At 47.4% G+C, this 15,038-nt stretch overlaps 3 protein-coding genes across 3 annotated transcripts in view; 2 read left to right on the top strand and 1 right to left on the bottom strand.

Annotated features, from left to right (window-relative positions):
• Positions 1-12,324, top strand: part of LOC121598452 (cyclin-dependent kinase 12) — a 34,517-nt gene extending 22,193 nt beyond the window's left edge. The window contains exons 3-5 of the mRNA XM_041925335.1: positions 4,015-4,612; positions 8,527-8,844; positions 8,926-12,324. Of these exons, the coding sequence (XP_041781269.1) occupies positions 4,015-4,612; positions 8,527-8,844; positions 8,926-10,601 (2,592 nt within the window). The 3' untranslated portion in view covers positions 10,602-12,324. The remainder of the gene's footprint in view (positions 1-4,014; positions 4,613-8,526; positions 8,845-8,925) is intronic.
• Positions 10,839-12,351, bottom strand: LOC121598457 (guanine nucleotide-binding protein subunit beta-like protein 1). Its single transcript, XM_041925340.1, has 2 exons — positions 12,018-12,351; positions 10,839-11,899 (listed from the first exon to the last, which is right to left on the bottom strand). Exons 1-2 carry the CDS (start codon positions 12,153-12,155, stop codon positions 11,066-11,068), a joined length of 972 nt encoding a protein of 323 aa, XP_041781274.1. The 5' UTR covers positions 12,156-12,351; the 3' UTR covers positions 10,839-11,065.
• On the top strand, positions 10,932-13,698 carry LOC121598458. The gene is made up of 3 exons (XM_041925341.1): positions 10,932-11,003; positions 12,682-12,918; positions 13,531-13,698. Exons 1-3 carry the CDS (start codon positions 10,983-10,985, stop codon positions 13,696-13,698), a joined length of 426 nt encoding a protein of 141 aa, XP_041781275.1. The 5' UTR covers positions 10,932-10,982.
• Positions 13,699-15,038: the final 1,340 nt, after the last annotated feature.

Genomic DNA, 15,038 nt, shown 5'->3' with positions numbered 1-15,038 from the left:
TTAGAAGTATTATATGTTCATCGACGGTCAGAGATCGTAGCTTAGATGAAAGTGGAGGAATGGGGAAACGGCTGACCGTGACGGTGGTTTACGAGCCCCACGCTGTAAATGGCGTGCTTTACGTGGCCGAGCAAGCAGCAAAACACGCAGCCGTCGAGAAGCTTCGTATGGACGCGTCCCCCAGCCCGCGATCCATCATCGCGGAACAACGCGGTCTCGGACTCGCTCGGATGTAAATGTGCTGCCAAATGATACCGTAATGCGTCGCCCGATAGCCGCGCAATCGGAATCCTATAGCGGGGGCCACCCGATCGATCGAGGTTTCGGAACGTTCATCATTCATACGATCGGTTCGCGGGAAATCTCCAGCAGTTTGTGCGCTTGGCATGAAATGCAATACGGCCGCCCGATTCGCCCCGAGATTGCTCAATGGTGGTGGTGTTGACGGGGAAATATATCACGAAGATTTCGTTTCGATTCCGGGTTTCGATATCATCCGTTGCGATCGTTTGTGTATGTGATGCTGATGGAAACACACAAGAAAGATGTGTTGTTTCTTATTGTGTTGCTTACCTAGTTTCCGTGAGAAATGAAAGTGATGTCTTTAAAAAAAAGCTTAATTTTAGCGATTGATTGTATTTCTTGGGAAATTAGGCATGATTGAGCCGTTTAGGGTTTGTAGTCGTTTTTTTAAAATGTTTTCTGTTACATTACTGTTTTTTTAAACAGGTTCTAAATGTGTGTGTGTGTGATATTTTTCATAATTGGAGCTGAAAGATTGGGAAAGATGTTGTTATTTTGAACAAATTTGTATAGAAGTTTTTCAACATTAAACTCCAAACAAACATAACCTCTAATTAAACGTGTAACCAGCATTTAGAGATGAGATTTAAGAGTTACGCTAGATTCTGGGGTGAACTTTCCGCATGCACTTCGAGGATATAATCAACCGATCTAATAAGACAGCAATATGTGCAAGCCCTGATAGGTCCACCCTTGAATTAATAAATGTTTGTTCTCCCTATGCAGATGTATGGATATATCTCAATCCCTTTCAACGAAAGTTGGCTCGTTATGCTACTCGAAAATTAACATGGAATGATCCCTCGTGGCTTCTGCCATACCTATCTCCCTGTTTTGCTGCTATGTCTTGAGACACTTAGCAATAGAAGGAAAAGCGCGCTGGTTCTCTCCCCAGCAGGAGTTCAGTTTCATCTATTGATGCTCCATGAATCCTTGAACAACTGAACATACATGTACCCAGTGCAGAGTTATTCGATTTCGAGATATCCCAGGCCACATTTAGGGAATGTCTACGTCTAGCTCGTTTAAGGAATTAGTAATCGAGTTTATTGTTATTATGAAAAGGCTGACTATGTATGTTTGTTCTATGTTTCAATTCAACCAAACGAGTTCGATAGGTTTGCTTGATCAAATGAACAAAAACATCTTTAATGTTTGATTTTACTTAAGGTATGCGTAGTTAATCACAAATCAATATTTTTCTTTCAAGCGTTCTTTTGCTGTTGTGGTACGGCTATTGATGGAATATCTTTTACATAGCTGCCTAAAATCTTACCTTTTGACTTGGTGGCATAATAAGCTCAATTGCAATACGAATAAGAACACTCCTTAACTTGATAGCGCCATTTGCTATGAAATTAAATCATTAAATTAGATCTGATTTTCATACTTTGAATATCTGAATGAAAAATTATTAATTAAGAACTACAAAAAGGGGTTAAAAAAGGAGTTATATGTTTTAGAGAAAAGGTTCTTCATGGAAATTTTGACATCTTCTCACATAAATTTGAAGGAAACTTTGCACAACTTCAGATGAAAAAAGGCAACCTTTTTGGAGCTCTATTTAAACAGAAAAAAAGCTACACAGAATGTGTATGGATAACTTAACAGTAGCAGTAGAAGGATTATTCAATTTCTTTAGTGTGTTAGGGGTCCGATTTGGACCTAAGAATCGTTCCCTTGGTTGATGGAAGATATGCACCGAAACTGTTTGAGTTAAATGCAATCAGAGACTGTTCATTTTAAATTTAAAAAAATAATCATTGTAAAATAGTTATTATACACAATTCACAATTAGTGTGATTGAACCATAGGGCGATCACTACAATGAAACGAACCTGGAATCGATGAGCCTAGGCAGCAGTAACGTTGTATGTAATCTCCAACGGTAGCACCATAATAAAAACTGACTCTTTTGTTGTTGAATACGTATTTTTCTGATCAAACAATCGCTGCAAAATACATCCGCTCATGTTTCCGCCGGTAACGCATCCCAAACCGGTAATATTGATGATTAACACGCAGCAGCAGCATCGCGAAGCCAGGTCCAAAGAAGTACCGTATCACATATTCAATACCTTCACAACGATCTCATGTTGCATTCGGGGTGGGTGAGTTTGATAGACTTAAAACAAGGACCATGGCGCTAGGATATCATCCACCCAGCCAGAGGTGCCCACGTGTGTGTGTGTGTGTGTGTGTGTGTGTGTGTGTGTGTGTGTGTGTGTGTGTGTGTGTGTGTGTGTGTGTGTGTGTGTGTTGGTGTGTGTTGTGTGTGTGTGTGTGTGTGTGTGTGTGTGTGTGTGTGTGTGTGTGGTGTGTGTGTGTGTGTGGTGTGTGTGTGTGTGTGTGTGTGTGTGTGTGTGGTGTGTGTGTGTGTGTGTGTGTGGTGTGTGTGTGTGTGTGTGGTGTGTGTGTGTTGTGTGTGTGTGTGTGTGTGTGTGTGTGTGTGTGTGTGTGTGTGTGTGTGTGTGTGTGTGTGTGTGTGTGTGTGTGTGTGTGTGTGTGTGTGTGTGCGCTTTCATTAAGGCGTGTGGAGCTTCCATTTTTTTGTCCTGTTGTCCCGGCCGCTGTTTATGGGCCGCTGTTCGCAGAAACAGTAGATAGGTCTTGAGTTTCTAGGTATGGCTCTCTAGGTGTACCCGTCGGTGTTGGTATACAAACAGCTTTAGTAGGGGCGCTTGTGTTGTTCATCCTTTTTTTTTTGGCGTGCCTGGCTCGTTTTGTGCTCGTGTTTCAGGTTTACAATTTCACACTGAAGCGCTCGCTATCCTTACGGCCCACGTCTCGCTGTTGTGGGGTTGTGCTGTTTGTTCTGCAGACACCGTTGAAACTGTACGCTAACAAAATGTGTATAAAAATAATAAAAACACACACACACACAATGAACAAGAGACACGAGACGATACTAGACGATGATGACCCAAACCGTCCTGAATCCTGATGCTCTCCTATCCTGCAACCTCAGTGAGTTTGGTAGGTTCCTGAGGCGGTTGTCAATGGAAATACGATGCGAGACGAGTACAGGGAAAACAGTGTGTGTGTGTGTGTGTGTGCGAGCGGTGGAAAAGGATTCCAATTCCGGTGCAAAAACGGGTTTCGCAAAGCCGGTGTGTAACCGGGAAACTGGACACTTTTTCCCTTGACTTGAAACCCAACGCTCCCAGCCCCATTCTTCCTGCGCTTGTGTGTGTGTGCGTGTTTATAGCACGTAATTGTTGGGCATTTTGAGCATTTCTGGCCCCCAAACCAAACTAACTCACAACTGGTCAGGTACTTCGGGTGGGGTGGAATGTGCTGACTGATGAACAACGTGGAACTCACTCACTCGCCAGCGGGTGTGTTTGAATTCCATTTAATCGCACATGTAATATCCACTACAATGCGCGTGTCGGATTTCAATTACAAATGGGTGGGTGGGCGTTTCCGCTAACACTGTGTTAGTGCAGGACATCGACTCGTAGTACACACCTGAGATCGCTCCGGCATCGGGTCTCGTGGAGTGGTGGAATCCCGAGTGGTGTCCCATTACCCGGACACGGGCAGCGAACAGCACAGCCCACAGGGTTTGAATTTAATAAAATAATGACATCCTCTTACGAACTTTCTCTCTCTCTCTCCCCCTCCCCGCGTATTGTGTTTATGTCCCGGAAACCTTTGCAACGTGACAAAAACTTCTTACCGCGTTTGCTGTTATCCTTCTCGTTGCAGGAGCTGGCGGAAACGGCGATGAACGACATCCTCGGCTGGTACGGGTACGACAGTGTCGATCGTCTCGAGCTGGCCGCTAACAATGTGCTACCGTCCACCTCTAACATCACCAACGCCACCGCCCCACTGGACGAAGTAGATGGGGAGGAGGAGGAGGAAGACGAGGAGGAAGGTCCAGGTGTTCGGCTGAAACAAGCCAGCCCACCCGCTCGACTGTCATCCAGCGCATCGTCCACTGTGAAGACAAAATCGAAACAATCGGCTCTCATCGGTAGTGGTCATTACCTGCCACGGGACGAACCAGTGCACCCCTCCACGTCGTCAGCAGTGGCAGGTGGCAGTGAGCGACGGGTGCAACGAGATGCAACGTCCAGCGGGGGCCGGCCAGGACAGTCCGGTTCGCCACCCGACCCAACACGGAACGGTATCGTCTTACATCATCAAGCGCATCAGCAGCAGCAGCAGCAGCATCATCATCATCATCATCACCACCATCATAATACTCCGGCTGGCGGGGAAAGCTCCACCTCGGAGAAGGACAGCTCGCGGGAAAGCTCCAAGAGCCCGATGCTGATGAAAATGCTGACCGACAAGCAAGGTGAGACGATAGTAGTGTCATAAGTGTGGGTGATTTTCGCAACGGGTTAAGATTAAGATGCATCGACGATCACCGTTCGTCCGGTTGGTGTGCCATGGCATCCGAATGTATCGTTTTGCTCGTCGTGGGTAGGACATTGGATGCTTAATTAGATTTTTGTCATGAACAGCTGCATGGATAGTTTTTATAATTGACGTAATTCAAGCCGCATGAGTGACACTATAAATGTAGGGTCGTTTACAGTGTCATTTTTGGATTGAGCTTATGACACACCGTAGTAAAGGTGATTTTAGGGATGTTTTATGAAGGATTCACTATTGAATACCTGATAATGGGTTGCTTATTGCTTAAAAAGTTTAAACTTTAGACGAATATTAGCGATGTTGTGTGCATTGGGCTCTTGGGCATAGGCACTGTATACCGATCAAATTGGGCAATCAGATCAGTTACTCCATTTAGCCCGGGTTACAGATCGAGTGAACGTGAAACTTTGTGTTTTTTTGCTATTATCCATTAAATATTTATAAAAATATGGCTTATCGTAAACCAAAAGAAATGAAATTCAATTTTCCAACTATTAATATTATAAAGAATGATGAAATTGAATGCATTTCCTTGTGATTCTCCGTTGTTCATTATTGTGCACCGTGAACAAAGCTGGGATTCAAAAGGAAAGGCATTTAATTCATTATTTTATTACATTTTTACATATTTAAGTTGGGGAAATACATTTTTGTTGGTGTACGATAAGCCTTATTTTGATTAATATTCAAAGAATTATAGCAAAAGAAAGTAAAATTTCACGTTCTCTTTAACTCAAGGTTTAAATTGACCTTTAGTTAGCATGGAAGTTCTCAGCACAAAAGCGATTGTAGCATACGATTCTGCTCAGCCTCAGCCAGCTTGCCATGATTGCCTAAGATCCTTTATCATCAAGTTTAAGGCGCTATTCTTATAATTCAGAGCCCACAAGGCACAGTTAGTGTCCAAAGACTACATCAAAGAGCTGAAAATATGCCTTTATACAACAAAACATTGTTAATTATTGGGCCGGTTCCGTGGTACAGTCGTCTCGCCGTATCCTCATGAAATCACTAGCCGGCTGCGTGGTACTGAATAAACAGCCACTTTCCCCACGTTGCCTAGATACAACGGTTGTTTTTGTATGATTTCATGAGTATCCTGCTCTGTTATGCGTACAATATGGCAAAATGTTCAATAAAGCATCCAAGGAAACCACCATTTTATGTCATTTTGACAATCGCTACGATCGTTCCCGAATTCGATCGAGTTTTCGGAAAGTGACTGAATGTCTTGCAATCCTGTATAGACCGGCATGTTCGCTTAGGACGTACAAGACCAATGGAATGAAAAGATTGTTAGCAATTCAGGGCACTGACTACTAACAGGACATGGAACCAGTTTTGTAGAAGGTAAATTGGTAGAACGTGGGATTTAAACAGAAGCATACTGTTGATACGTTATCAACATGACTCTTTCTTTCTCCGAAAGTAATAATTTACCAATAAAACAAACGCTTTTTAAGCGTCTTTGTTTGTTGTACCGAAGCCAAAAAACCCGCAGCCTGTCTCGGTCATTGTTGACTTTCATAGAAGGCCAGCCGTACGATCGAATCGTCCGTTAATCTTATTAATACATACAATCAACGAACATTTGTAAGGATCATTATTACATTGTCTGGGTTATACAAGGATAAAAAAACGTTGCGGTTAAATACAAGGAAAAAAAACGGTTCTGATTCTACTCCAAAGCTGAACAACGAATAATATTTAAAATATCGAATTGGCTGAGTAAATCACCAATAGTAAATCATCAATAGATATTAGGTCGAATAAGTCTTTTTTTAGTTCTTAGACTCATTAAGTCTACATCTACTGCTTTTTCCTAAAAGTTAACACACCCTATTACGACGTAATGCAACTGTTATTACTGCTCGATGGTGCTTCATCAATTGTAAAATAGAAATTCCTCCGAAACGAACCTTCCTGCCGTTCATTAGTAGCATGAAACTGCAACAATGGACTTACGGATTAATTTTCCCACCGAAATGCACCCATAATGATGGTACCGTGGGCGCAACAACCATCGCACAACCTGTGAGGGCTCGAACGAAGCGCAACAGGTCGACCATCCCCGGGTGGTAGCAGTTAATGGGAAGCAGCAGTTCCTGAAGCTGTCCATCCAACTCGCCAATGGAGATCATCTGGGGGCATTATCTGAATATTTGCGGTACGAAACGAATACGGTAACACACACACACACACACACATCCGGGGTCTACTTTCCTGTTCATTAAGTTCGCGAAAAAAGCCTGCCATTTCAATGGATTTTCCCCGGGAACACCGATACTTTACGTTGAATGACGCCCCTCCATCGCTGCAATGATGCAGCGAGGAGAATTGATACTTTTCTAGTGCCAACGGTTCGCGCGCGCTCGCTCGCCGTCGTCGTAGTTGGTTGAGGGAGTGTGTTCTCATAATGGAACATTATTGGTGTGGGCAGATGAGACACGGGCAGGTGTACCCCGTAGCCATTTTTTTTTTTGCTATAGCCCACGTCATTCTCCAGGAAGATGGGGCCAAGCAGATATTCAATCCGCCCGAATCGGAGAAGCATCCGTTGGTCGGGTTCGGTTTTGGAATTGATTATTGGAAGGCCTTGGCTTTGGTCATTATTTGTGTTGTTTGTGTGTGTGTGTGTGTTTGTGTGTGTGTGTTGTGCACAATAGCCATTACGATGTGTGCAGACCGGTGGTGAACTCTCAATGGCTTCGGTGTGGTAGGTAGGCCCCAGCGCATAAGCTGAAGCATATAATTCCATGTAATTCATCATGGATGGTCATTAATAAAGAGTACGGGGCAGAGTTTTAACTAGTGGCTCGTTTTGAAAGGTTTGGGTTTGGTGCATATAATTAATATGCACGCCCGAGGGCGGTGCGTTTGATAATACGCCGAATACCGACCAGGGTTGATTGGAAACGCAATGCGCCAATGGTCACAGTTAACGAGAATTCATTATAGAGTTCTGAAGCTCATTATTACTCAATTGCACCGTATGTAGTTAGGATGTGTGTACTGCATGTTTTAAATAAGTTTTCAGAGCTCAGTCGGATGGTTTACTTGGAGATAAGTTCACAATTGTTGCCATTAAAATATGGTAAATATTACACAGAGATGATTAAGGTAGGTTTATAATTGATTCTATGCCAGGAAATGTTCGAATATTGTATCAGTTAATGAATTGCTGGAGGGTTTGTCAGTTAAATTGTTCCGGATTCTGGAATACGCATTATAATTTCGTGGCTGTCTAACACATCTTGGATACGGGGGCTATCGTTTTATATAGCAAAAGCCCAGGTGCCTCTTAAAGCCCAAGGGATACATCATGGGCAACTGTTACAAAAACCCATATCAAGAACTGATAATAAATTTATTCCGATTCAAAAATTGTATCTGGATCTCGGTTTCGGGGTGGTCCCGTGGTACAGTCGTCAACGCAAACAACTCAATAACATGCCCGTCATGGGTTCAAGCCTACATTGGACCGTTCGCCCGTAGCAAGGTCTGACTTATCCGGCTGCTGCGTGAGTAATGAATTAAGTCTCAAAAGCCTGTTTAGGCCGGCATGTCTGCGTAGGACGTTACGCCAAATAGAAGAAGATCCTGTACCTCAGTCAAAGAACAAATTGCGAACCTGGCTCGGACCAGGAACCGATACTACTCCGATCCCCAATACTTGTCTCCTCATGCTGTTGTTCTCACCATTCTTGGCTGCAGTTGCTTGGAAAATTGGGCGTAGATATAGAACCATCCAAGTAGCCTGAAAGTAACAAAATTCCTCTCTCTCTCTCTGTGTTTTTCACACGCTCTCTTTTGCGCCCTTTCCAATTACAGAGCAAACCTGCCAGTGGTGCCGTAAGGTGATACCGTCTCATCAATCCGGCATACTCGGCACGACCGAGGGCATGATCTTCTGTACCGAGGCGTGCTTTTCCCAGTCGCGCCGGGCGTCCTTCAAGCGGGCGAAAACGTGCGACTGGTGCCGGCACGTGCGCCACGCCGTCAGCTACGTCGACTTCCAGGACGGTGCCTCCCAGCTGCAGTTCTGCTCGGACAAGTGTCTCAACCAGTACAAGATGCAAATCTTCTGCAACGAAACGCAGGCCCATCTGGAGATGAATCCACACCTGAAGGAGAAGAGCACGTCGGCGGGTAAGGCCACCGGGCTCGGGCTCAGCTAGGATCGTTGCAATGTTCTATTATTAATCTTATTTTTGTGTGTGTCAATTTTAGGAACTCTCATAACGCCCGAACTGTGGATGAAGAATTGCAAAAGCTGCTCAATATCCCCGGTGTCCGATCGGTCCGAGTCGGTATCGCCCGTACCGTCGCTGCCGGTACGCTCGTCACCGGAACCTTCGCCAGTGCTACTGCGATCTCCAACGCCCGCCAAAAAGCCGCTCATATCGGTGGCACCCGCATCGAAGCTGCTGTCCAAATCGCTTCAGCCCAGCACGCTTCCGACCCGCCCGAGTCCAAAGAGCTCCCGCAAGCGCCGTACCGGTCATAGACCACCGGCGGGCACGAATGCTTCGATGTCGTCCGGCAAACGATCGACAGCGACGCACCAGGCGGAATATGGTGGTGGTGCTGGCGGTGGTGGTGGTGCTGGTAGCAGCATAAACAACAATAACAACGTTACCATCCCCAACAACAATCTACTAACCGGTGGCGGTCCTGGGACGGTCCCGCAAAAGCCACCGCCCAGTGTGCAGGATTTAAGAATCCTGCAAAAGAAGGTGCACGGCTCCGTCGTGAACCTGGCGCCAAACGATGGGCCCCCACTCGGCGCCGGGTACGATGGGCGCGATCTCACCGGTGGTCCGCTTGGTCCACCGCCTCCACCGCCCCCGGGTGGAGCGGTGTTAAATATTCCACCCCAGTTCCTACCGCCACCGTTGAATCTGTTGCGTGCGCCCTTCTTCCCCCTCAATCCGGCCCAGCTACGGTTCCCCGCGGGGCTTCCGAACCTGCCGAATGCACAGCCTCCGCCGGCACCACCACCGATGGGACCTCCGCCGAGCCCACTGGCCGGTGGCCCTCTAGGCGGTCCCGCCGGTAGTCGACCTCCCGTCCCGAACCTGCTCGGATTCGGTGGTGCCGCTCCACCCGTTACGATTCTCGTCCCGTATCCCATCATCATACCGCTACCGCTACCCATTCCCGTACCGATTCCTGTGATAGACTTCCTGAAAGCGGCCCTCCCGAAGGGGGAAGGTGAGAAGATGGACGAGAAACGGGCGGAACAGAAGGACGAACAACGCGCGACGGACGCAACGGCGGTGATGCTGGTCGATAGTGACGAGGCGTTGGGTGGTGAGGAGGCGCCGCTGCCGGACCCTCCGCTGGTGGAGGATGATTCCGATGTGCCGCTCGATTTTACCGTGGGCAGCCAGGGAAAGGAGTCGGAGCGAGACGCACCAACAAGCAGTCGAAACGAGCTGTGGAACGAACTGCCGGTGGAACCTTCCAGCCCGGTGCGTGAGCCAGCGCCGCCAACGTATGCACTCTCGACGATTGTGGCGGCTGAAACGGCGGGTGATCCAGTGCCACCGATGGGAGAAGAAGAGGCACACCGCGAGCCCGCTGAGTCTGCCAAGCGATTATTGCCAAAGTTTAAAATCACCCGGCTGGAGGCGGGTGGAAAGATGGTGCTACAGGAGGGTGTTGTGGAGGGTGGCACAAAGGAGGAGACGGAGATGGAGCGCGAACGCAAGGAGATGGTGGAGCGCAGCAGGCCGTTGCGCAAGCGGAAGCGGCTCGTCGTGCAGCAGCATCTGCACGAGCTGGCGGAAGAGCACGAGCTGGCGGAGCGTACGAACGATGGGGATGGGAACACTGGGGAAGCGCAACAGTACCGGAGCGGTGGCATTGAGCTGCGGTCGGGTAATAAAAGTGTAGGCAAGTAAGCAAGATTGAATGGGAAAATCAATGGTGTAATGGTGCTGTAAAAGTGGCCGATGGAGCTCCACTTAGGATATGGCTTCAAGCGTAGCGATCTAGTAGCTGGGAATGAAATTCACCCGCTTTCGGGGCAAAGGAGGCGATGCTAAAAAGAAGCGCAAGGAAATGCCAAAAGGGGGCAACAGTTGTAGAGCAGTTTTCGGTATTAAAACAGTTAAAAAAAATAGACCGACAGCCGGGTGTGCGTTCTGCCAATAGTGTTGTATAGAATTTTATTCGTAGTATAAACTAGTTCCATAAGTGGCGCAGCCCTTCACAAAAATATAAATGTATACAAAAAAGCGATGGAAATTTTGCTTCAATTTCAACGGAAATGAGAAACATTGATGATTATTGCAAGCGAAAGGGTGTGTAAAAGTGTGTTGAGTTAGTGTTCGTTTTTTTGTTCAATTTCCGGATTTCCCCGGGTTCATTTGTACAGATCCCACAGCGAGATCTGCCCGTCCTTGCCGGCCGCCGCCATGACGGGCGCGTTCCACATCGTCACCTTCGCCTCCGAGTACGCCACGTCCAGCAGTTCGCCCTTGTGCTCGGTCAGTACGGCCAGTGGCCGCAGGCTCTTCCACGAGAAGATGCGCAACCGGCCATCCCACCCGGCACTGGCGAACACCTTCAGATCCTTCCGGATGCGTACCCGGTGCACGCCGGCATTCTTGATCGCAATGTCGCTCTTCGGCAGCAGCTGGTGCGTGTTGCGATCGATGGAAAAGACGGACAGCTTGTCGGCGGACCCGCCGCACACGCCCCGGTTCGTGACGGGATCGTAATCGATCGTTTGCACGCAGTCCGCGTTCTCTGTGACGTAGTGCGTGGTGGAGGAGACCGGCCGGCCGGTCCGGCAGTCCCACAGTACCAGCGCCCCGGACTCGTACCCGGCCAGCAGATAGCGCTGGGATTGTAGCTCCACCGGCAGGAAGCACATGACGGTACCGTACGGCAGCGCCTTCTCGTCTTCGGCCGTCGGTGTGAGGCGCATCGTTTCGCTGAACGTTTTGCCGCACAGGACACTGATGGCGGCCCGGTCGCGCGGTACTATCACAGTGCTCGTGCGGGCGTCGTACGCCAGCCGGCAGAAGCCGACGTGCTCGGTGGAGATTTCGTGGCGCAACAGGTACTCGGCATCGGCCAGCGCCCACAGCTTGACCGTGCCGTCCTTTTCCTGCGTGATCAGTGCGTCGGAGGTGTGGGCGAGGTTCAGGAGCGGGCTAGAGCCGACGGTGAGCTGGTAGGACGTGCGGTTCGTCTGTGTGTGTATATGTTGTGGTTGTTGTTGGGAGAAGAAGATAAGCAATGAAACGGAAATGTGAGCAACGGATTGATTGCCCTGGAGAAGTAGTAGTGGAAGAGAAACTGCGACTTACATTTAGCTCCCACAGCTGGACGGTTCCTTTGTCCGTGCCGGCGTACAGGTGCTCCGGGGTGTGGAAGCAGAGCGAGTAGTAGGAGCAGGCTTCCGGCGAGCGCAGGCAAAACACCGGATCCGGTGGAAGTAAGGCCATGATGTTTCGGATGTAGGTTGATTTGTAAGGTGAGAGAGAGACAGAGAGAAAGAGAATGTTCACTTAAGGAGTACGGGATACTGTCACCATTCCGAATGTAAAACGTTCGAAATGTGCGACGCTGGTGAAAAGACACGGTATGGGTAAAACAATAAACAACAAACAAACACGTATTAGCGAAAACAGCTGATTATTGTTGTTGTTGGTAGGTGCGCACGGTGGTGTGCGAAAAGGTACACGTTTTGACAGTGTGGAGTGAAGTATTGGAATAGTAGCGTTTAAACGCATTTGTAGTGCGGAAGTTGAAAGGTTCAAATCTAGATGGCGCTATGCACTTGTAGTTTGAATTGGTCGTTGAATTTGGTGCTGAGGTTTTGATTTTGGTGCGATTTTATCGCCTTTTACGTAATGAGGGAACATTAGCAAATGAAACGCTTAGGGAAGATATTAGTTTAGCTAGTTGAAAACATGATTAATTTCTTGTTTTCCATTAAAAATCATTTTTATTTATTTTTTTGTCTTTTAGTGTCCTGCTACGTCGGCACTCGAAAAAACGTCTTGCTACGACGGCACCCGGAATTCAAGAAAGCTGATCTCCTTCGCTTTGCCAACGCGTGAAGTTCCGCGCGAACCCGTCGGCTACGTCGGATGCTGTCGGTTCCCAGACAACACCGGGTACCTGTGGCTGCGTACTACGCCCAGCGTAAGACCGCACTCGCATAACAGTAGACTTAAAAAGATCTTTACCATCACGATTCGAAAGGTAGTAAAAAGAAACGAAAAATACACAAAACGCTACTTAGCTTGTATCTTACCTTTTCTTCAAAATGTCGCTTTCAATTAACTCAGTGGAGTATTCATCATAAAACACAAACTGACGTAAGGTGCAACTAGAAAGCGAAGCGTGTCATTTTTTATTTCATTTTCTCAATTGCTTAATCTACAATATCGCTGTGCAGTGCTTTGCATCGTTTCATAATATTCGAACAATGCCCTTTTACTCTCCCTCATTAACGCTGATCATCATCATGGCTATGGAGTAGGTCTTTCTGAAAATCTGTAAACGAACAACAGTACATAACGTTTACTAGTTACATTTTGAGTAGCCATTCTAATGTACCTCAAAAAAGGCACGCATATTAACAGTTCCAAAGCCATAAGACAGTCGCCCCGGATTTTGGGAAGCCATCAGCAGCAAGCGCATCGCTTTCTGGTCGCGTACTTCCATATTGTACCAAGGCACGTTGTAGATTGCCACCGTTAGCTCATCGCTCTGATAAAACACAATGAAAACGATCATTTATAGATCACTAGGATATCCAAAACCCCATGCACGACCCTTACCTTGATGTTGAACGTTTCTCCCAATGCACAGCTAAAGAACAGCTGGACTGTTAGCATGATGAACAGAAAATATCCGGGATACCAATCGGGAACCTGGTCCGAAGCAAAATGGGAACATCGATTCGTTAGCTTGGCTCAAGCGCGTCAGCAACAACCGATGCTTACCGATACAATCACCACCACATTGCTGACCAGCTGAAAGAAGATGCACCCGAACACGATGAAGAAGTGCATTTCGAACAGGCTGCACATGCTTTTCGAGTAGCTGAGGTGGAGAAAGAAGAGGAGGTGTTATTAAGCCCTTTGGCCCAAAGCGCGCCAAAAACCGCTTACTCCAAATGATCGACATGATGCTGAATGATCGTCTGTATGCGGGCTCGTATCTCCTTCGTGCTGCTCCCATCACCGTTGGCCGCACTCAGTTCGCTCAACCGTCCGAGCTGCAACCGCAGCATGTCCACCTGCAGGCACGCGTTCTGCTGAAACATAAAGAATGCACACTCGCTCGAGATGATGCCGATCACCATCAGCGTAGTTTCGAGCATTTGAAACCCATAGTTGAGCGTGTACCCCTGCAGCGTATCCATGCCAACCGTAGGGATAAAGAACCCGAACGGCAGCACATACTCCACCGCAATGGACCAGAGCAGCGAGCCGACAAAGAGTAGGCCCGGTGCCGAGCTGGAACATACCGCAAACAGTGACGACAGCAGGGTCGTGTTGTTTAGTGTCCGCTCCAGCAGCTCGTCCTGCTCCCGATCGCCGTGAAAGTGGTCGAAAAAGTCGATCATGTACTGGTGCATCTGCAGGATGAGCGTTTTGTTCTTGATGAACACGTACATCTTGATGCAGGCGATGCCCACGTACAGCAGCGTCTCGAAGCTGTACATAAAGTCGACCAGATTGCCGTAGGTGGTGGTCAGGCTGTACAGATTGATCCAGAAAAAGGTGAACGTGTTCAGCAGAACCATCCGCAGCAGGAGATTGGTGGAGGAGTAGCCGGGTGTGAAGATGTCGATACCGAGCATACCACCGACACGGTTAATGCTCTGCACGATGAACGTATGCTGGATGCGTGGATCTGGCGAGCGACGCTCGAGAAATCGTCTCACTAGCGCACGGAGCTGTTCGAGATAGTACATAGTGTTACAAGTTTCGAGCCTTTACTACAAATGATACTCGCTTGTGCAGATGGAGAGAGAGAGAAAGTTCGCTCGTTTGAGGACGATTAAAAGGGTAGCTCAATTATTCATGCCATTCGCCAAGTCAAGGGCAAAGGGATTGCTGGACAGCAGGGATTTTTTTTTGCGCGGGCGAAAACCCCTGCTTTAACGACCATCGATGGGAACGAAACGCAAACGTTGAAATGTGGTTTAATTGATGATAATTTTTATTTTTTATTGCGCTCTACAAATTGAGTTATTACTTTCCATAGGGAGAATAAAAAGTGTGCAACGGGTATTGTTATTCGTTGTGATATTCAGCTCAATTGCATTACAATTTTTTTTTTACAAAATACTTACCGTCATTTGCTCAAAA

This window comes from Anopheles merus, chromosome 3L, assembly GCF_017562075.2.
Source record: "Anopheles merus strain MAF chromosome 3L, AmerM5.1, whole genome shotgun sequence".
Taxonomy (NCBI): Eukaryota; Metazoa; Arthropoda; class Insecta; order Diptera; family Culicidae; genus Anopheles; species Anopheles merus.
Note: the sequence above shows the minus strand (reverse complement) of the source record. Positions and strands in the feature narration are given on the sequence as shown.